Below are 23,212 nucleotides of genomic sequence, written 5' to 3' on the forward strand. Positions count from 1 at the left end.
TAAAATAAAACTAGCATATTCATCTAAAAACATTTTACGTCCTGTCTGCCGTGTCAGAGAATGACCGTGTTTATGGTGTATCTATGACAACCTATGATGACAACCGCTTACTACTTACGATCGCTTCCGGGTCCAAAAAAATACCCATGCAGAATTAAGGATTACGACTTTATACGTGCGTATTTTGATTTCCGATTTCCATATATAAACACATCAAGGACAATCGGATAACGAGATTGTTTTTCGTTTTCCGTTTTTTAATATCAAAACAAAAAACGAATAACGGGTTGTTTTCCGTTTTTCGTTTTCCTATTTACTAATGGTAATTGGGAAACCGGCCGTTTTTCGTTTTTGTTTTTTTCCTTTCAAAACGAAAATCCGTTGGCCGCCAAGTACACGGACCCACGACCGATTTTGATTTTGATGTTTAATTTGCCCGTCTTTCAAATGTTGTAACTAATAGCTGTATTTTTCTTAACAGACAGGGCCGTCTTATGGCCGCAAGTTCATGACTGGCTATCTGTCTTCAATGGGAGTCCGTGCAGGAGAATGTCGAGTTGGGAAAATCCTCAGAGAGATTCATCAGCCATACCACGAATTCCGACGCCAGGTAGGCTATGCTAAGAATCAAGTAGGCCTACAGGATATTGTTATGTGGTCTAATAATATTAATAATAGTAATAACACCGATCAACCATGACATAATGACCACCTGCCAGTGTTGCGAGTAACGCGTTACAAAAGTAACGCAAATACAGTAGGCCTAATTTATTGCTTTTTGCTGTAACGCAGTTAACGCGTTACAAAATAAAAATCTGTGATATTATACCCCATCACAATCTCAAGAACACGCATTACAATCTCAAGAACACGCATTACAATATCAAGTCACCTTTATGTATATAGCGCTTTTTACAATACAGATTGTTTCAAAGCAGCTTTACATAGATCACAGGAAAATAATGTTGTAATAATATTTATAAATCTAAAATTAAATGTCCCCAACTAAGCAAGCCAAAAGGTAATGGACACAAAGGCGAAGAAAGGCGGAAAAAACTCCATCAGTGACAGAATGGAGAAAAAACCTTGGGAGAACCCAGGCTCAGTCAGGGGGCCAACAAACGAACTACAATGCATTTTAACACGAAATTAAGTCCTGTCTTTTTTAAATATAGGTATAATTCACAAACACTGAGAAACATTTCGGCACCCATTTTTCCGGCTTCTAACATCAGCTATGAGGACATGATGTTTACTCACTGACAGGTGCCATGATAACAAGATAATTCGTGTTATTCACTTTACCTGTCAGTGGTCATAATGTTATGGCTGATTGGTGTAGATCATCATTAGAAAAGCTTAAATATATTTAGGAGTTGAACTTAAAACAACTAGAATAATATAACCAGCCCATGCATATAATAATTTATTTGTTGTGACAAAATTTCTTCAGGGTGCTCGTAATCTAAATCCCATCCCGTATAATGCTGAATATATGGGCCATAAAATTCACCTGGACCAAAACGAGAAGCTTGTTATGTTTGGTGTGACACATGTCGTGGCAGTTGATGGCTACAGCAGCAAAATTGTTGCCAATGCCACCATGCCAGTGAAAAACAACCTTGTGATTTATGAGGAAGTTTACAGGTGAATACATTCAGAACCAAAGTTATTGTCATAATAGTTTCTGTTCAATGTATATTCTCTTTTCATTGAATGTAATTTTCATTATTGGATAAATTAAGTTCAGTGCAGCCCTTTGCACATGTACACATTCTTTTATCCCAGATCTGCAGTGGTTAACCCTCTGGGGACCGAGCTGTTTTTGGGGCCCTTGAGATGTTCTGACATGCCTTGACATTTGTGCTTTTTTCAGTTATTTATAAACATGTTAATGGCAAAGGTGTAAATTCACTCTATATAGCACAAACAGGGCTACCATAATATGCGAGCAACGTGTATGTAGATGTTTGTATTTTTAAGAGAATAATGTTTATGCGTGGTTATTGGAAAAAATAAAAATGAAAGTTGCTGAATTAAGACCACAAAACACATATTAAATATGTGTCCACAAGACTTTTGACTAATGGATGTGGTCCCTTTGAGTTCTAGCTTCAAAATTATGTGAAAATAGTCTTGCTTTATCGTTCACAAAAAAAAAAAAAACATTGATTTAAATGGTGTAAAACAGGTTTTGCTTGGAAAGCCAATATGCGAGGGGGGCGTGAAGGAGGAGTAGTTTACACCTCAGATGTCCCACCCACTCTGCATAATGACTCTGCATAGCCATTCATTCAGGTGTGACACTAGCTGTGTCCCAAAGTGAAGGCTGCATCCTTCGAAGGCCGTATTTGAAGGCCGGATGGCCGCATTTGAAGGCCGATTGCGTCACCGCGGCTCGATGAAGGCGGTCCCAATTCAATTCTCCATCCTTCGAAGGCCGTATGCGAAGGCAGGTTGCGTCATCGCGCCGCGACGAAGGCTTCCCTGATTCAAAAGCGACGCCAAATGCACCCTTCGTTTCCCCGTGAAAAGAAGGATACATAAATGGACACTTAGCGGCCTATTCTACCCCATAAGTCATTGCGCGCCGTTGACGACAGCATTTATTTATTTATTTTTAAAGGCGGCCGAGAGTAGAGATCGGTGGTGGACAGCAAATTCACATTTAAATGTAAGTATTATGTTTTCATTTACTCAAATAGCTAGCGAAACCAGAGTTAAACTTCTTCTTAACTCCTTCGTCACCATTGCGTGGCTACATTTATCAGGTAGTTTTAGGCAAAACTTGTGGTAATAACGTTATTAGTTTAACGACCTATTTGTGATATTTGCACTTGTGTATTATAAGAAATATCACTCACCCAATAAAGCCCAAAACAATAAGAAAAGCACTAGATAAGGCAATGGGATTTCGTTTTTGTAGTGCTGTCATGCATACAAAATATTTAAGAAATCATATTTCTGTATACTAAAATTTGGTTTAAACCACATAGATATATATATATATAGATATAGATATATATATATATATATATATAAGAAAAGTAATACACACATCTTTGCTAAAAATTTATTGTCCTGTTGTGGTTAACAAGCCATGGTTTGTGGTTAATAAGCCATTTGCTCTGCCTTTAGGATTGCAAGTGTCCTGGGACAGGAGAGGGTGTGAGTGGGAAACCCACTGCTGAAACTTGGCCCCCAGCACCAGCAGGAGCACCAGCACCAGCACGAAGCCGGCGAGACAGGACGGGTTTTTGGACTTGATCAGAGAAGACATGCAACTAGAGAGGGAGGCAGAGGCGAGGAGAGCACAGGAAAGAAGGGAGAGGATGGACAGGCTGTTTTCTCTTCTTGAGAGAATGATTGAAAAATATATACATTTTCTACATATTCTTGTTTAACGTTTTTATTTGTATGCAACTTTAATTGTGTAAATAAAAGAGAATGAATTGTTCTGGACATTGTTTATTTGTAATGACAGTAATACTTTCTGTATGAAACAAATTCTGTATGAAACAAATTCTATATCTTTTTATTTTTTCAAATAAAATTGGTAAATGAAAATCATTTGTTCTATAGGCTACATTAAAGTACTTTTTCCAACTATTTACAAAATACGTTAAACATATCAAAATCAACATAAACATTTAATTTTACAATACATAAAATAATAAAAAAAGGATGTAGACTAGACTCTATTGAGCTGAGCTGCTGGACCGGGATGGGCTGCCCCTGTAAGGCCTCCTGCTGGTGGGACATCATCTGGGATGGTCTCCAGAGTGCATATTTCCACTATCCACTAAGTTGTCTACTAACAGGTTTGCGGGGCTGATTCAATCGACGGCTTTCTGAAAAAAGTACTTTTAATAACTACTGCATTTATATTAGGCTAATACTGCATTACTGCGTAGGCTATGTTGCATTTTACTTCTGGATATTTTCAATATACAGTAATATCTGGTTGTTACATACTTTTGTGTAGTTTAATGTAATCATATTGTGATGTGAGGGAAAAAAGTACTTCAGTAGGTTACTTCACATTTGTAAGTGAATACTTAACGAAATATGCAGTTCCGACAATTAAAGTAACAAAATGTTGGCTTATTGTCACAATATTAACAAATTGTTGCTAACTACAGCAGCGTCCCATATCAAAGGGCGCATCTGAAGCGCTCGGAACGGTCTAGCCTACAGAGGATTGTTCTTGTCGCCTGGCAACTGTGACAGCTGCAGATGACGAGCGCGAGAAATACTGGACTTTTTATATTCAATTGGGTTTTATATTCAAACAGGGCTAAACTGAAAATACATGACCTGGCAGTGCCGGGGCTAAAAAATCCTCACCATGTCCTCCAGTAAAATATAAACCATAAAAATGACAATAGCCAATTCTGGCTCCATAGCTGTTTACTCAGTTATCAAAATGAATGATCAGGATGACAGCTGTCCTCTCGCACCGGTGCTTGGCGCCAGGAGCGGTGATCGGGAACACCTGGTTGCACAATTAGGAAATCATAGGAAGGCTACATGGTGCGTCCTTCAAAGGATGCAGCCTTCAACATTGGGACACAGCTACTGACTGAGCCACAATGCAAGGACAAAAGATATATTTAGAAGAAGACTTATATTGACAATTTAAGATTTCGCTTACATCTATCTTGTAAATATGTTTTGCTATTTTATTAAAAAGGTTACAATTACAACAATAATTACAATTTCAACAATATTTCAAGTGTACTCTTTCTTTGTAAAAAAAAAAAAAAAAAATTATAGGCCTACATTTTATCATATGTATTCATTAGTTTGAATATAGCCAACATTGGAACATCTAACATCTTAGTCTATGACTTTATTTTTGACAAAAATAGTGTGACTAACGCCTGACTAACGTTGTTTTATTGAAATATTAGGGCATATAAATGTTAATTTACGTTGCTTATACAAATACATTTTATTTCAACATATTCCAGTCGATTTTTACTCATCTCAGTAGGCTATAGCAAAGCAGTTTATTCTTTCACACACAGACGCCCGATTCATATTTAGGCTAAACACTCTTTACAAATATGTACCCTTCATTCATCTCACAGAAATATTATAGAAATGCGATTCATCTTTTTGCGGTTTACATAGGCCTACACTGACGTTATTCCATAACGTTATTCCACATCAACATTTGAGAAAAGAAAACAGCCTACCTCACTCCTCAGCGGGACTGCTCCTCATATCAGGAGATATTCCTCCTCATATCAGCACTGTTCTGAGGAAACTTTTCTCCATAAGGTAGGCTATATTATGCCTCACTCGCGACGCGCTGTGTTTACAGCTGATGTGGGCGTTTCACAGGTCTGAAATGGTTCTCAGAATTTGCGTTTGAAAAGCATGCGCTCTCCGTGGGCGTGTCACATTACTTGTGAATGAGCTCGTAATGAGCTCGACTGGAGTCGCTCTCTTTTTATACAGATTACAGAAGCTGATAATATTTGTTTTTTATATAAATTACTTCATTTAACTCTCTGAGGTCGGCAATCGCGCCGGCGCGATAGGCTCGTTTTTTTCCTTATCAGTGAAAAAAAATAAATAAATAAAAATATTACTTTTTATCTTATATGCTTGTGTTATACATCAATCGATCCTGTTAAGTGTGTATTATTTTTGTATATACTCACAATAAAAACAAAGTGTTGTGCTTTTTGCCAAATAAAGAAAAATAAACGTGATGCGAGTTCTAACTTCTCTCTGTCAGTGAAGTCCATTCTGAAACGCGTCCGAAAATGAACTGTAACTTAGCGAATACTCAGTCAAACAGACATATAAACACACACGCATGAAGCTTTAATTCTCTTATTTTAAATGAAGTAATTTATATAAAAAACAAATATTATCATCTTGTGAAATCTGTATTAAAAGAGAGCGATGTCAGTCGTTCTCATCTCAGCTAATTTTTTTTAATGTGACTCCGCCCACAGAGAGCGCGTGCTTTTCAAAAGCAAATTACTGAGGCAATCCTGCAAACCTGTTAACGCCCCCCATAACAGCTCGAGAAAACACAAGTTTAATCTTATCATTGTAGCCTACTAACACCGTCTGGCAGTGCTGTGAGGAATAAAAATAATGGAAAATCTACCTCAGAAGTGCGGGTATTGCGAGGAGCGAGGATCCGACTGAGCTGAGGAACTGTAGTAAGTTTTTTTCCTTCTCACGTGAATCGCGTTTCTGTGAATGAACGGCAGCCGCAGAGATGCACGCTGTTTACCACGGCTCGCAAAAAGACAGTTTAAATTTAAATTGCTTTTCTGTGGGTGAATGAATGATGATGTTTTAGCAAACTGTATTGCTATACTGAGATGAGTAAAAATCGACTGAAATATGTTGAAATAAAATGTAGGCTATTTGTAGCAACTGCAAATTAACATTTATGCCCTAATATTTCATAAAAACAATGTTACAGTCAGGCGTTTCTGTGTGTGAATGAATGTTTCGCTTTTAACAAACTGTATTGCTATACTGAGTATGTTAAATATAGTATGTTATGTCAAAAATAATCAAATAATCAATCAAATCCTTAACTTTGAAATATGTATGATAAAATGTATACTTTAGTTTTTACAAAGAAAGATTACACTTGAATTGTTGTTGTAATTGTAACCTTTTTAATAAAAATAAAAAAACAAGGTAGATGTAAACAAACTAATAAAAGGTAAATATAAGCCTTTTCTTTAAAATAAGTTTTTATTGTGTATTATTAGTGACAAATTTGGGGAGAGGATAAATATTCCAAAACTGAAAATACAGTATGAGAATTAACTGCACAATTACTAGACATGTTTTCCTTTTCATATTATAGGCTAATTTGCAAGCACAATTTGTGGAAAAATTAAAAAAAATGTAGATGCTTCCAACTGTTGCTCTTGCATTCTTTCTTGTGTCACACCTGAATGAATGCCTCATTAAGTATGCGGGCCCCATTGTCTCCAGGTGCGAACCACTAAATATGCATGATCGTTGACGCCCACTCCGCATATTGCCTTGCCAGACAGAAAGTGTTTTGCAAAATTTAAATCAATGTATTGTGTTATGTGAATGATTAGGCAGGATAATTTTTACATCATTTTGAAGAAAAAAATCTAGGCAATGACATCCATTAGTCAAAAGTCTTATTGACACATATTTATTATGTGTTTTGTGGCCTTATTTCAGAAACTTTAGTTTTTAGTTTTTTCAATAACCATGCATAAACATTATTCTCTCAAAAATACAAACATGTACATGCATGGTGCTCACATATTATGGTAGCCCTGTTTGTGCTATATAGAGTGAATTTACACCTTTGCCATTGATATGTTTATAAGCAACTGAAAAAAGCAAAAATGTCAGGGCATGTCAGAACATCTCAAGGACCCCAAAAACACCTCAGACCCCAGAGGGTTAAAAGATGCGATCTCAAGCTTTATGCCCGTGGGTCTGTTTGCCTGTTTGACTGAATTTTCGCGGAGTTATAGATCATTTTCGAACGCGTTTCAAATGGGAGTTTACTGACAGAGAGAAGGCAGAAATCGCATCATGTTCATTTTTCTTTATTTGTCAAAAAGCAAAACACTTTATTTTTATTGTGAGTATACAGAAAAAAAATAGAAACTGAACAGGATCGATTGATGTATTACACGAAAATGAAAGATCAAAATTAACAGAGCATTTAGTGTTTATTTTTCATTGCTAAAAAAAAAAACGAGCAAAACGCGCGGGCGCGTTTTTGGTCCCCAGAGGGTTAACCATGGGATGTGGGACCAAGTCAGGGTTGACCATGGCAAGGAGTTTTACATGTGCATGTGCTTGTACATGCAAGAGATGCTGTCAAGACATAGACACAACCCTAGCAGGCCACCATACCTTCAAACAACATCAAAAAGTGTGAGGTTTTTATAATACGGACAAACAGTACAACTAATATAATCAAACATAGTAAAGAAAGAAAGACTCTGGCCATTTATTCTTCTAACAAATAAGGAGTGAAAGCATTTAAAATGGGAATTAATTTCCCAAACTAATCTTCAACCTATTACATTTTCATACCATCTAAAATCATGTTTGTGTTCCAACAGAATCTTCGAGTGGAAAGGATTTGGCCCGAGGTGAACAATCGCGTGAATTACCCGTTGAAATACGCCCTGGTACACCTGCTGGACCAAGAAGTCCTCAACATAGAAGACAATTTGACTAAATTCTGCATTTCAAACCTGACATGTCAATTAAGTCAAATTGGACTAGGCAGAGTGGTGCAATCGTGGAATGCACACAGAATCCCAGGTATGCTAAACTGAGTATGTAGAACACTCCAACCACATACAGCATAAATGGCATTGCTTTTTTAGTTATTTGTTTCCTTGTTTTAGGCCGTGGGATACCCAATGAACTCGCAGCATGTGGCTGTCCAGCTAAAATCTCTGAAGAGCTGCTGCCCAATGCCTCTGTTGTGGCAAACATGTATGAGCAAGATTTGGGATCCTCGCTGACTTGGGAGTCTGTTTTTGGAACTGACCCATTTTTCATCTGAGGAGGATAGATGTCATGCAGAACAAGACTTTGCAGACACCTACCCTGCAGGCCCGGAGTGGGTAATCGGGAGAATCGGGAGAATTCCCGGTGGGCCGCCTCACTTTTGGGCCGGTCGAGGTTTTTTTTTTTTTTTCACATTTCAATGTCACATAGTTACATTAGGCTATACACGTTCCGCATTCACCGCAGCACTCTGCATGGGTTGTACCTCCCCTCCCCTCCTATAGAGTTGGTTGGGTCCATAACCCGTCTAGTCCAAAACGTTTTCTCAGGTAGGCTACCACGGCACCGCCGGCGCCTACCGTTAGCTGGGCCGGCCGTAACGGTCCGCGTCAGGGAGGATGGATGGGAGGAAGAGGCCAGGGGGTATGGAAGCTTTGTTTCCGCCACAGAATAAAACATTTTAAAAGATAATTGCGACTTTTTATCTCACAATTGCGAGTTTACATCTCGCAATTATGACTTTATTTCTCAGAATTGCGCCATATAAAGTCAGAATTGCGTGAAATGAAGTCGCAATTGCGTGTTGTAAAGTCAGAATTGCGAGATATAGAGTCAGAACTGCGTGATATAAAGTCGCAATTGTGTGTTATAAAGTCAGAATTGCGAGATATAAAGTCAAAATTGTGTGAAATAAAGTCGCAATTGCTTCTTATAAAGTCATAATTGCAATATATAATCAGAATTGCGTGATAAAGTCGCAATTGTGTGTTATAAAGTCAGAATTGCGAGATATAAAGTCAGAATTGTGTGAAATATAGTCACAATTGCTTCTTATACAGTCAGAATTGCAAGATATAAAGTCAGAACTGTGTTAAATAAAGTCGCAATTGCTTCTTATAAAGTCTAAGTGAATTATTTAACCTTTACATTATTTGTTATACAAATTAATACAAATTACACAATAGTACGAGCTGTTGCTTCATTTATCCAATTTTTTTTTTTTAAAAAGTGCTAATTTGGAATTCCACCATGGAAAAAGTGGGCCGGTCTTGGGCCTGAAACTCCCGGGCTGAAAAGTGCCCCCACTCCGGCCCTGCTACCCTGACATCTCTCTTCTTTTTAATCATGTGGTAAACAATGACTATACACCTTTCCAAGATGCCTTGTTGCACCTTATAAATGTCACCCGAAGATATGTTTGAAAAAAGTAACTGAAATGCTGTGGTATTGAGTAGCTAGGACATCAGACTGTGTTATGCTACAGTGCTGATTCAAAGTTTGTCAACCCTTTATGCAATTAGTTTTTATATAAAATCTTTGTTGGCCTCCACACTGTTGGAATCGACTATTGATCAGTATGTTTTGTTCTCTACTTCATCAAACTGTAATCAGTCTGCATACAGCTTCTATTGATACCCTCTTAATTGTTGCACTTTTTACTGTATGTTTTATGAGAGCACCCTGGATAACCCTGCTCTTTAAAAAAACCTAGGCATACAGATTGTTATAAAAATCGTATGTAGCTGCTACTGTGCCCCCAACTTGCCAGTTGAATAATTTGACAAATAAATCTTTGCTTTAAACTCTGTTGTATTGAACCCTTTTAGGTGAAATAAAACATTGCATACAATGACAAAGTATTGCACTAGTATTGCCAGAAGGGCAGACTTTATATGCTTAATTTAAACTGTTAACTTTAAAATACTGAAAAATATACAACATAAAATAGTGCAAATTTGAGATTGTAACAAGTTTTGAAATCATTAAAATGACCTAATAAAACTACACGCATGAAATAGTGCTTTAACTGTAAACTCGACCTGTTGTTCAAGAAGAAATAGAACACAAAGCGGCAAAACTACGCTATTATGAATAGCCTACTTAGTGTACAATATTCCTAGAGTATGTTTCCAAATGCAAACAATTTAAGAAAATATACAAAGTAGTGCAAATCTGGGATTGTAACTTAGCTTTCACAGCATTGAAACATGAGGAAAAATGTTTTTTTCTTAAATTGTAGACTTGACATGTTACCCAATAACAAATTGAACACAAACAACAGTAAAACAATGCAATTACACATGATTGCATTTTGTACACAGTTTTACTCCCTGAGTATGCTTCCCAATGCAGTCGATGCATCAGAGAGTCCAGTAAGTCTTTGAATGTTGCCACCAAAATCATCAATTCGGCATTTTGGGCAAAAGGCAGCTCTTCAATGCAGCTCCTACAGCCAACAAGACTTTGGCAGCACGATGAGACCATGGGCTCAACCACTGGACCTGCCCATTTAAATCAGAAAACAGTTTCAAAAACTACAGTATTTGATTGAATTGAATTGCTATATTTGGTCTATGTTCTTCATGGAAAGAGTTAATTAGTTGCACACACACATATACATATACACACACACACACATATATATATATATATACATATGTTAAGTAGACTAAACTTTGGTACTATGGTATGGTACCATCTGTTTATTTACTGTATCCACATCTGTGGTTGTCAGAAGTCAGAACACCTGACCTGGGATTTTCCTTATTTATCTTTATGTTTTTTTAACAACTTCTGAATTATAGGTAATACAGGTTTTTAAGAAAACAATATTTTTTTAAAAAAAATTACTTTTGCAGACAATGCAGGCAAAGGCATCTCTAACAGCAGCTGCTTGGGCCTCAGTCAGGGACAGTGTTGTTCTGCGGTTGGAATTTGCAAACTCCATCAGCTCCTTCATTGTAGTGGACAATTCTTGCAGTCCCTGGGATGCCAGGACCACCTCTTCAATTCTATCAAAAATCAGATCGAGGCCTGTATCTTCTCGTCGACTGAAAAACAAGCACAATATACAACAAGCAAATTATATCAAATAAATGCAACAATTTTAACCCTGACAATATCTACTATGGTCACTGTAGACATAGTATTGAATAGCCAGATGGTTTTATGCTGTAAGACTGGAAAAACTGAAAGAACTAGTTCTATATGGTTTAATGTGAATAATTATCATTGAATATTATACATATTTAGAATCATTTAAAACGTCTCAGGGTGACTGGTACAAATGTCAAATGTCTTTCCCTGGAACAATTTGTGACTATCTGTAACGGGGCCTATATTGGCAAAACATCTTACAGTTACTCCTCACCTATGAATTTATTAAAACAAACAAATATGCGACCATAATAATGTGCATTTTCCAAATTAAATACCTCAGTCTCCTCTTTTTACTAGCTTGTAACTGCAAGAAGTGTTCTTCCTTCACAGCAAATATTTTCCTTGCATTTTGCTTCCAAAATGCTGATCCTGTGTAGAAAATAGTCCATTAATTATGCAAATGGCATGGCATGTCTCAGGAGATGGGCAATAACTCCTAATACAAATAAGTTCATTCGAAGCATACAATAAAGGTATCCTGGATTTATATATACTATTTCATATTTTTTTCATATAAACAATACAAAGTGTTCAGTTATACCTCTGGTTCCTTCAGAGTCCAAGATTTTGTTCCCCTGGCCGTCAGTGAGGATGCGTGAATCCTCTTGTTCAAGGGCATCATTGACTTTGTAGAGGATGCCCATAACAGAAGCTTCAAATTCTGAAAAACGCACAGTCAGCGTTGTGCTAGTCTCCAACTTGCCATCCACAAGTTCAGCGATGAAGATGTTCCTGAATATTGATAATAGAAAACATTTATTTTACTTAATTTATATTGTTTAGGCTTTATTCCTACGATACAGCCATATTCATAATGCAGCCTATCAAATGCATCCAGGTGAATTATGCAGATATAGTATTGACTTGATAACATAATGAAGCCATTTCATTGAAAGCGCATTCGTCTGGAGATGTATTATCAGTGTCAAATATGCTAAAGTCAGACTTCTGAAAATGTTTTATTTCTGTATGTAGTTATGGCTAGCATAACAAGCATAGCATTGCCTTGAACACAACTGTAATCGTATTAACATACTCTTAACATTGGTGTGATGGTGAAAGTTTTATTTGGTCACCTTTGGAATGTTTTTGTCAGATTAGCTCTTTGATTTGCTGAAGCCCTTGCAGCAGAACTTGCAGCGCTGGTTGGGCGGTGGAAAGAAAAGCGGGTAGGGTGTGTTGCTGGCACACTGCAGGTAGATGAGTCTTCCACGCTGCTTTCGCCGTGCACCTCGTAATGTCCTCTTACAATGAGGTCTAAAGTGCTAAAACGGCCATCAGGCCCAGGAAATAGGGCTATGTTGCTGTCATCGGTGATGTAGAGACTGGGGCCATGTACCTTTGCAAATGTAAACAGTGAAGGAAGGGTACAACGTTAGTTATAAAATAAAGTAACGTTAGCTAACAGTTAACTTTACATCAGTGCAATTTTACAGAACAAGACAGACTTCTTTTTAGATGAAACTACAATAAGTTACCTGAAAGATCCTGCCGATTTTTTCGGTCGTCATGTCATCTTCTTTGATAGTCACCCTTTTAGTTCCTCTGAACAAGATAAAACTGAAACTCTCCATGATTGATCTCACATTTAAAGGCTGACGTTTGGTTAAACTGAAGAAGTAATCACTGCAAGATTGAGGGTTTGCAGGCTTCCTTTAACTCTTTGCAAAATTGCGGCAAACTTCCAAGTGCAACACACACACACACACACACCCGCCACCTATCTTGGAAAATAACTTCCGGTTCACGCAAATGAAACAAATTAAACATCAAAATCAAAATCGGTCATGCCCCCTTTATTTCATTTCCAATTTTTGATCTAAGCATTAAATCAAAAGTATGAAAAATGACCCGTTATTTGTTTTTTTGGTATCACATTTATAAACAAATAACGAAATAACAAACCGTTTTTTCATTTTCCGATTTTGGAATCTCAATTGAATATGAAAAGAACGAATGATACACGGATTCAAACGGCTTCATGTTTTTACTATTATCTAATTTCATATCATCATAACGAATGGAAACATTTGAAGTAACATGATAATCAATATATTTTTCTCTAGCTTAGTTGTTACTGAAATATTTTGGAAGATTTATAGGCTGCTATAGGTTATTGTTATTATTTTATGCAGCACTGCGCATAGCCTATGCTTACAAGGCACAACAAACCTGGTGTTCATTATATTATATATATTGTTGGAAACATTTGTGTGTGTGTGTGTGTGTGTGTGTATTCTGTGAATTTTAAAAAGCAAATTTAACCAGAAAAATCTACATTTTATTCCCAAAAATCGTGCAGGCCTTTCTCTTGATATCAGTATGTTCACTTTTTCTTTTTCTTGAAGTCCTGCTGACTTCAACATTCACACGAGTCTCTATATGAACATGGTAAAGTGAAAATCAAACACTTTGGAAATGAAAGGTATTTACAATGTTTTTAGGAATGGCACAAAGGTCTCTGTCTTTGGATCATTGTTTTCAATAAGTGCTTTTTTGTCATTTGTTGTGTATCTTTGGATTATGTTGTGTTGTAAATAAATCCAAACAATCTAAAAGCCATTCTTTTTTAAATCTCCTCATACTTTGTGAAAGGTTGCTCAGAATGACAGGGCCTGATAGCTCCTAATAGGGCCGTTAGGGAGTGTCTTTGTCTTTCTCAGGTGTGAAAAGCTTACATATTAATGAGGTGATCCGCCCCTTCGCATAAAGCTTTCTCACACAAAACACGTCTTAGAAATTTTAAATCAATATATTGTCTTCTCTGAATGAGCAGTCAGGGTGATTTTCACATAGTTTTGGAGCAAATATTCTAGGCTACGTCATACAATTTTCAAAAGTCTTGTGAAGAAATAATGGTAACACTTTAGAATACTGTATCTTACTTACTGCATAACTAATAAGTAATTATTGAGGAACTAATAGATAATTATTTATTAACACTTAAGTCACTACTGTTAACTACTAAGGAAGATGTGTTAACTAATTAGTATGTAATAGAATTGTATGATTGTGTTAAGTTTCAGTTAGTTAATCAATAACTAATGAATTATGTCATAACTCTTGAAGAACTATTATTAATTATCTATTAATTAACGTGCAAGAAAAATAACTAAGAAGTAACTACTAATGAACAGTCATACACAGTGGTTACTACAATAAACCGTTTTATTTTAGCAGTGGAGTGGTGGATGAAGTACACAAATCAAGTACTTGAGTAAAAGTACAGATAACCCAATAAAATATTACTCCAGTAAAATGATAAACTATTGGCCTATTCATTTTCAAAATTACCTTAGTAAATATACAAAGGTAATTACTTATAAAGTAAAAAGCACTGATCAATGTTTTTTATTTTATTTTCTAGCCAGTTTGTCATTCTTCAGCACTAATAAGAAAGATAAGTGCAGACATTTACTAGGCTATATATTGATCTGCAAATAAGCAAACTTTTTATTTAATTAGCAAAATGTATCATAATGATAACTTATCTATTTTACAAAGGTTTAGATAATACCGTTAATAATGTGTTTTTTACAGTAAGTTTGATTTGAGTCAGAAGTATGTGGTAATTCTGTATTAATTACTAGTGAGTTCCCTATATTCTCACTTTAGAATACTGTTCCAGGTTCCAAGTAATTCCTGAAGAATTATCTAATAATTATTTGTTAATTACCAATTAATTTCCTTATATGTTCACTTTAGAATACTGTTTCAGGTTATAAGTAGCCTAATTCCTGGATAATTATTTGATAATTATTTATTAATTACTAATGAGTTCCCTATATTCTCACTTTAGAATACTGTTCCAGGTTCTAAGTAATTCCTGCAGAATTATTTGATAATTATTTATGAATTACTAATAAGTTCCCTATATTTTCAGTTTCCCTCAGTCATTGCCTCAAACATGAATTTACTCAATGGCATTCTATGCTGAGGAAAACAGACACACACAGTACTGAATATAAAATATAAAAACTAATCTGAGGTTAGTTTTGTATGACTGTTCATTAGTAGTTACTTCTTAGTTATTTTTCTTGAACCTTAATTAGTAGATAATTAGTAGTAGTTCTTCAAGAGTTATGACAGAATTCATTATTTATTGATTAACTAACTGTTACTTAACACAATCATAAAAATATATTACATACTGATTAGTTAACACATCTTCCTTAGTAGTTAACAGTAGTGAAGAAGTAGTTAATGAAGAATTACCTATTAGTTCTTCAATAATTACTTATTAGTTATGCGGTAAGTAAGATACAGTATTCTAAAGTGTTACCGAAATAATCAGTATGGGTTTCATGGCCTTATTTCAGTGACAATTTTTTTTGGTATATTCACAAACCACGCATAAATGTCATTATCTCAAAACTAAACAAAAGAAGTGGCTAGCCGCACACTGATCCACTCAAGACTAGAAGTCTACAAAAGCATATTTTATTTTTCAAATTGCATCGTGCAAAAAAAGTGCAAAGTGCATGTGGGTTAAAAACAGACTAGACACCAGCAAACGTTTCAGCACATTGCTATCTTCAGTGCTCAGTGCTATCTTCATTATCTCAAAACTACAAACTTTTACACACATGCTGCTGATATATTATTGTAGCAGAGTTTGTGCTGAATACAGTGTAATCAGACTTTAGCCATGAAAATGTCACAAGTAACAGAAATAAGCACAAATGTCAGAGCATGTCAGAACACCTCCAGGGCCCAGAAAACACCTCAGACCCCAGAGGGTTAAACCCAATCTTTGATTGAATACATAAATTTAAAAGGGGAAAAACATATGCATGTGTGAATTGTTCACAATAGATCCATTACACTCATTTAGAAAGTAGATAGGATGGAATTTCTTGTTGTGCAGACTTTAAGTTAACTCTTACCAAAGATTAAAATGCTGAAGTTTTAATCTAAATTGCATTTATTTAATTGTCTTGAGTAAAATTGAAACGCAATATACCTATTGTATATAGGCCTAACCCTAAACATCAACTTTTAAACAGTAATCTACATTATGAATTACCATAACGCCCGATTTTGTGAGGTTGTATGCAAATCCGGCAGGAAGAAGGATCAGCCATTTCATTGGATTTGCCATAGGAATACATCATTTTGGCACCTTTTTAACAGTTATAGCGCCACCAAGTGGCCAGTCACCGCGCATCATTTTTCACGTGCATCATGGGAAAATGAGCAATAACACTAGGGTTTCAGCACTGAGTGCTTGAACCCCTAAATATCAAAACGTGCGCAGAATCAGAGTCCGTTAAAGGTCGCGCAGGAGGACTCAGAGACAGCTCCACACAACTGCAGATTCAAGAGGTGAGATGGACAGATATAGAACGTATAATTGTTGACTTTAACAATAAATGAAGTTATTTCAACAATTAATTATATGAAATGGATTTTAAATATTAAGACAATAATGTAAGTTCTACCCTGATTGGACAGTCTCTGACAGGGGAATCTGTTTTCTGAGGAACGTTTTACTTCAATAATGTATTAACCTTTCAAAAAGAAAACAATAACAAAACAACAACAAAAACATTTCCAAGAAAAAAACAAACAAAACCTGTACTGATAGAGGCCTTTTCTCCACTGCTTGACAGGATAGTTCTCTCTTTTTTTAAAAGTAAATATTAATGTCACAAGAAATGTTATCAATGAATATGAATTCATTTATTAATCTAATGTATTTATTTATTTAAAGTCATTGATATCATTTATTGTGAAGTAAAGATTTACCAAACCCTTGTTGTTATAAACCACGGCAATATAGCCCGTTTGATTTGAACCCTGGCGATCTATTTTATTATTTTATAATTATATATATATATCTCTCCTTTTTGGACTTGGGGTGTCCTTTAGTGGTCAGTAGAAAGTGGGTCACATTACGCCATGAGTTACTCTTTTTTCTACTCTATCCATAAGTATTTCTTTTCTTCTGACATGAGATTCTACAGAGAACAGAATTTAAGAGGATAGCAAACATAACAGTGTAGGTTTTGTTATTAATAATATTTCTATTTACACAGGAACAACAAAAATTGCTTGTTAAAAAATGCTTGTGTGTATACAGATCAAAATGAATAAATAGTACTGTATACACAGATTTCATAAAAAACACAAAGTGAAACACATATAGACAAAAAAATGAGAAACTCATATTAGTTAAAAAATCTAAAAAGTGTTCATACACCAAATTGTTTTAACAGACCAATAGAAGGATTCATAATGGTAAAATTTCACATAGAAAGGGAATATTGAATAAATAAGTTAATTGAGAGTTAATAATTCCACACACACTGGCCCTCATTTATCAAAAGTGCGTACACCAAATTTTCAGCGTACACCCAAAACCACGGTGACTTTGAGATTTATCAATTTATCAATATCAATATAATATATATATTAGTTGCCCCCTCATTTTAAGATTGGCCCCCCCAAAAATAAAATTCTGGCTACGCCCCTGTTACACAGTGAGATCGATTTTAGACATTAAAAATCAGTATGTGCACGAAAAATAAATATTATTCCACATATAACATGAGGGTTTTTTTTTCAAACGGCATTCCTCACGACGAACGAGTTTCGTGACGTCATCCGATGTCGTCGCTACATAAAAATTAAAAACAGGCAAAATACAAAAGGTAAAATTCTCTTTCCACTCAAATATGATTAGGCACACGATTAGCTACAGATACATACTACTATTTGGTTTTTGTAACCATAATCTGATTTTATATTGCCATTTTTCCTCGTGAGGTACGTTGTTTCACTCTTGCTCAACCAGGTGCGGTAGAGAGAGTGACCTAGTTACACGAAAACTCGATGTAACTTTATAATTAAAACTTTTTTCACTAAAATTATTTTACACAACTGTTCTCTCATTTATTTACGTGCAATTCGACGTCTTGGAATTTTTTTTTTTGGGCCGTTTAAAGCTTAGTTTAGCCGTCTTGTAAGAAATATTTTTTTTCAAGCAACCGCCCATATAAGGGGGACGCGCAATGCGCGCGCCCACTCTCTCACACTTCGCCCCGTGAATGTGCAGACACGACGATTGCTCTCTCGAATTTAGAAAAGAACTCTATTTTAGACACATTTAATTCAAATATATAATATATATTATAGAATATCCTAGTATTGTATATATGATATATTCAGCCTCTTTTTGCTTACATTGTTCTCTTACGAGAGTTCTCTCGTACTGCGTTTTATCAAAACGCTACGGGAAAAGTCTCTTTTCACGAAACACTGAAGCAAAAAAATTATCCTTTAATTTTCATATATGTAAAACGCGTTGCGGCAGCAGCAGTCAGCTATGGCAAGACGGCTTGCTCGCTCATTGGCTGCTCTGCGGCAACTGCATAAGCCTATCGAGCGAGGCCTGAGATGACGTCAGGCCAATGAGGGCGCTTCGCGCCCTCCTCGCCACTTCCCGCCGAAACGGGCGTGGCTTACCTCTATAAAAGGAGCTCGAGAAGGCTGATTCACTTGATTTTAATCTCTTCAGCGAAGCGCACGCATCGCTGGATCACGGAAGCAAGCGTCGTTCGAAGCAAGCACTTCAGCGGGACGAGCCCTCGAAGCCGCTGGCCAACGCCGCCTTCTACAGCCGTACCTGCTGCGCTTTCCGACGCCTATATCCTTTATTGCTATATTGCTCTGTTTTCTGTGTGTGTGTGTGTGTTCGCTGCAACACTCACCCCTAAAAGAGCTGCGTCTTTTTCAAGACGCCTTCTCATGCAGCGCTCGCGCTCGCTGACGGCGAAACGCCCTCACTCCGAGCCAATTGCCTACGGTGTCTCTGAGGACTCGCCAGGCATCCTTTCCGAGGCTGCCCTTCCTGGAAGCGGACGGCGGGATTAGTTTTTCTTTACGTTACAAGAAAAGCTACCCTGCCTCCGCACGCGTCATTCACCGGCGAAGGAGAAAAGAGTGTTCTCAGTCCCACCGTTGGTCGGTCTCACCTCTTTTCTCTCATATTTCTCAGTTCCCTGTTCGGCGACTGGAAATATTATTGCAGCAAGTGAGTCTGTTATAGCACGCTTGCCTGCCAGCAAACGCCGAAGAATACATGTTGACGCCGCCTTTGCCGCCAATGCTTCACTCTGTCAGTCCCCTGAAGGCGACTGCAGAGATGCATTTTGCAGCCAGCAAGCGCGTAGTACCCGCTTGCCTGCAACCGAACACCGTTTCTACGGTTCCCGTGCGTCACTGGCGAAAGGAGAATGGAGTGTTTTCAGCCCCGCTGAAACTGGGCGATATCCACTCTTCTCACATTCAAAGCCTATATCCCCCTGTGGCTCAGTGGCGGAATTATAGGTTTTCCGCATGGGAGACCGGAGTTCTAATCCCGGTCTAGCGGCATATATTTTTATGCCGCCAATGCTTCGCTCTGTCAGTCCCCTGAAGGCGACTTCGGAGATGCATTTTGCAGCCAGCGAGCGCGTAGTACCCGCTTGCCTGCAACCGAACGCCGTTTCTACGGTTCCCGTGCGTCACTGGCGAAAGGAGAATGGAGTGTTTCAGCCCCGCTGAAACCGGGCGATATCCACTCTTCTCACATTCTGGCATATTTCAGGCGTCTGAAAATGTTAGTATTGCATGTCGTGCTTACTCGCATGCCTGCAAGCAAACGCCAGTGTGGATAATACTCGCGCTGACTTTGTCTATGTATCTTCACTGTGGTCCAGTGGTAGATTATTAGACTCTCACGCGGGGGATCCGAGTTCGAATCCCGGGTGTGCCGGCAGAAAATATTATGCCGCCGAATGCAAATCACTCTGTTTGTTCCCCAAGAGGCAACTGCAGACGTGTTTGTTTTCGCAGCCCACGAGCACGTGGTACATGCCTGCAAGCAAACGCCAGTGTGGATAATACTCGCGCTGACTTTGTCTATGTATCTTCACTGTGGTCCAGTGGTAGATTATTAGGCTCTCGCGCGGGGGATCCGAGTTCGAATCCCGGGTCTGCCGGCAGAAAATATTTATGCCGCCGAATGCAAATCACTCTGTTTGTTCCCCGAGAGGCAACTGCAGACGTGTTTGTTTTTGCAGCCCACGAGCGAAGTCTCGGCCACGGCCGATGATGCTATATGTGTACAGAAGATGCCCACTGCTTGTGCCCATCCCTACACATTAGCACAGCCCTTCACACAGGGCCCGCGCTCATATATTCGACTCGGGTCGATCACGCACACAACATAGTGAACAAACACTATGTTCTGCATGCCTTGTGGTTTCTGTAAAGACGAAACCTGTGTGCATTCACACTGGACAGTGCACTCATTGCAGTAATTGTGCCCGCTCTCCCGCGCCCACACTTACTAACGGCCATTATATGTCCTACGGGACTCGCCCAGCCCTCCCTTGCTCGGTTAAACACCGCAGCGGGGTCGAGCGCAGGCATTCTGCCCGGCCACGGCCGATGGTGCTATAAATGTAGTGTCGATGCCCACTCCTCAGTGCCCATCACTACACACAAGCACAGCCCTACACTTAGGGCTCGCGCACATAAAATCGACTCAGGTCGATTGCGCTTCCAACATAGTGAAAGTGCCCACGAACACTATGTCTAACAGATCACAGGCTCTCTGTAAAAACGAGACCTGTGAGCGCGCGCTCTGCTCAGGCAGACAGCGCGCCCAAAGCAGTAAATGTGCCCGCTCCCAGCCCACATCTACTCGCTCACATGAGTCCTATGAGACTTTCTCAGTCCTCCCTCACTCAGCTAAGCACTGTAGTAAGGTCGAGGACGAGCGTTCCGCCCGCTGTATTAAGCGCGCGCCCCGCCTCAAATGCCACAGGCATAACGCCTATGTTTTTATCCCCTGAAGCGCCTCTGTCGCACGGCGAACAGAGCGCGCTCCGTATCCAGCCCCTAGCCAGCCATGCAGAAGCATGGGCAGCGCTTCCAGGGGTTTCGGACTGGGTGCTAGGCATTATAAAGAGAGGCTTCTCGCTACAGTTTTGTCGACGCCCTCCCCGCTTCATAGCGCGCGTCGAAACTACGGTTTCGTTGGAAGTAGCACACCTACTTCGAGCCGAAATATCAAAACTGATAAGCAAAGGGGCGATAGAGCGCGTTCCCCCAGCTCTAAGCGAAGGGGGGCTATACAGCAGATACTTTCTAGTCCCCAAAAAGGACGGCGGTATCAGACCCATACTGGATCTAAGACGGCTGAACAGAGTATTAGTGAAACGCAGTTTCAAAATGCTCACAACCAGCAAAATTCTCGCGCATGTTTGCCGAGAAGACTGGTTTATGTCGATAGATCTGAAGGACGCGTATTTTCAAATACAGATAGCGTCACGTCACAGGCGATACTTGAGATTCGCCTTCGAGGGTCAGACATACCAGTATACAGTCCTGCCATTCGGCTTGTCCCTGGCACCTCGTACATTTACGAAATGCATGGACGCAGCGCTCGCTCCTCTCAGACTCAGAGGCATGCGAGTGCTGAACTATTTGGACGACTGGCTGATCCTAGCTCAATCACGATCACAGCTCGTGGAGCACAGAACCATTTTACTCGATCACCTCGAGAATCTTGGTATCACGGTCAACTGGACAGAGTTCATTGAACCCCAGTCAAACGATTTTGTTTCTGGGCGTCGTTCTGGACTCACAGTCTATGACAGCGCGGCTGTCACCACAGCGCGTGTTGCTCATTCAGCGCGCGGCGAGATCTTTCCGCCGCGGCGCTTTCACCCCGCTCAGGAAGTTTCAAAGGATGCTGGGTCTCATGGCCTCAGCATCGTCAGTTCTCCGGCTGGGCTTGCTCCGCATGCGCCCGCTGCAGTTCTGGTTGAAAGCGCGGGTGACCGGTCGATTACGCCTCAAGGTCGATCAGAGCTGTGTTTCAGCCCTGGCGCCTTGGATGGCGGACGACTGGTACCGATCAGGTGTAAGCCTGGGGACTTCCTCGAGAGTGAGGATGGTGTCGACAGACGCATCCACCTCGGGATGGGGAGCGCTGCTCGAAGGCAGACCGTTCTTCGGCCTGTGGTCGGAACGAGAAAAGCTCCAACACATAAACTGCCTAGAAATGCTGGCAGTGCACAACAAAAAGGGTTTTTGTCCCCACATCAAGGACGAGCACGTCATAGTCCGTTCGGACAACATGGCTGTGGTGTCCTACATAAATCGCCAGGGCGGTCTGAAATCCATATCCCTGTACAGGCTGGCGAAACGCCTCCTATTATGGGCTCAGCACAACTTACGCTCGCTGAGAGCAGTGCATGTACCTGGGCTTCAGAATGTGGGCCCAGACAGACTGTCCAGGAACAATGTTCCCCCGGGCGAATGGTCTCTACACCCACAAACAGTACGGCTGTTGTGGGAGAGATTCGGCAGAGCGGAGGTGGACCTATTCGCGTCCCACGAAAACGCGCACTGCCCCGCGTTCTTTTCAAAGACCGACAGCGCGCTGTCCCGAAGGTGGCCGCGCTGCCCGTTATACACTTTTCCCCCCGTCTCCCTCCTGCCACAGGTGTTGGAACGGGTCAGGAAAACAAAATGCCCAGTGCTGCTTGTAGCTCCGTTCTGGGAGAACCAGACATGGTTCCCAGTTCTGATGCAGTTGGCAGATATCGCTCCATGGCCACTGCCGTTGAGGAGAGATCTCCTCTCGCAGGCCGGGGGCTCGATTTGGCACCCACACCCGGAACTGTGGTCCCTTCATGTGTGGGCGCTCAACGGATACCCGTTGGTCTCGCAGAGGGAGTCGTGAATACCATCACTCAGGCTAGAGCGCCATCGA

At 39.3% G+C, this 23,212-nt stretch overlaps 2 protein-coding genes across 2 annotated transcripts; one reads left to right on the forward strand and one right to left on the reverse strand.

The window, feature by feature from the left end:
- Positions 1-487: 487 nt before the first annotated feature.
- On the forward strand, positions 488-8,598 carry LOC307164569 (uncharacterized protein). The gene is made up of 6 exons (XM_079881546.1): positions 488-610; positions 1,454-1,647; positions 1,789-1,797; positions 7,770-7,914; positions 8,106-8,310; positions 8,397-8,598. The coding sequence occupies exons 1-6, from the start codon at positions 509-511 to the stop codon at positions 8,555-8,557; spliced, it is 816 nt and encodes a 271-aa protein (XP_079737672.1). The 5' UTR covers positions 488-508; the 3' UTR covers positions 8,558-8,598.
- Positions 8,599-10,273: 1,675 nt separating this feature from the next.
- On the reverse strand, positions 10,274-13,141 carry LOC307164628 (uncharacterized protein). The gene is made up of 6 exons (XM_079881640.1): positions 12,921-13,141; positions 12,519-12,781; positions 11,984-12,174; positions 11,718-11,811; positions 11,134-11,333; positions 10,274-10,784 (listed from the first exon to the last, which is right to left on the reverse strand). The coding sequence occupies exons 1-6, from the start codon at positions 13,014-13,016 to the stop codon at positions 10,384-10,386; spliced, it is 1,245 nt and encodes a 414-aa protein (XP_079737766.1). The 5' UTR covers positions 13,017-13,141; the 3' UTR covers positions 10,274-10,383.
- Between the last annotated feature and the right edge of the window lie 10,071 nt (positions 13,142-23,212).

Source organism: Squalius cephalus, assembly GCF_949319135.1.
Source record: "Squalius cephalus genome assembly, chromosome: 9".
NCBI lineage: Eukaryota > Metazoa > Chordata > Actinopteri > Cypriniformes > Leuciscidae > Squalius > Squalius cephalus.

Bases quoted from the DNA above. Each gene is read 5' to 3' on its own strand.
- LOC307164569 (XM_079881546.1), top strand. From the start codon at position 509: ATGACTGGCTATCTGTCTTCAATGGGAGTCCGTGCAGGAGAATGTCGA. The intron at 611-1,453 runs GTAGGCTATGCT...AAATTTCTTCAG, and splicing joins ACCACGAATTCCGACGCCAG to GGTGCTCGTAATCTAAATCC. The intron at 8,311-8,396 runs GTATGCTAAACT...TCCTTGTTTTAG, and splicing joins GAATGCACACAGAATCCCAG to GCCGTGGGATACCCAATGAA.
- LOC307164628 (XM_079881640.1), bottom strand. From the start codon at position 13,016: ATGGAGAGTTTCAGTTTTATCTTGTTCAGAGGAACTAAAAGGGTGACT. The intron at 12,175-12,518 runs GTGACCAAATAA...ATCAATATTCAG, and splicing joins CTGACAAAAACATTCCAAAG to GAACATCTTCATCGCTGAAC. The intron at 10,785-11,133 runs GTAATTTTTTTT...TTAAATGGGCAG, and splicing joins TGCCTGCATTGTCTGCAAAA to GTCCAGTGGTTGAGCCCATG.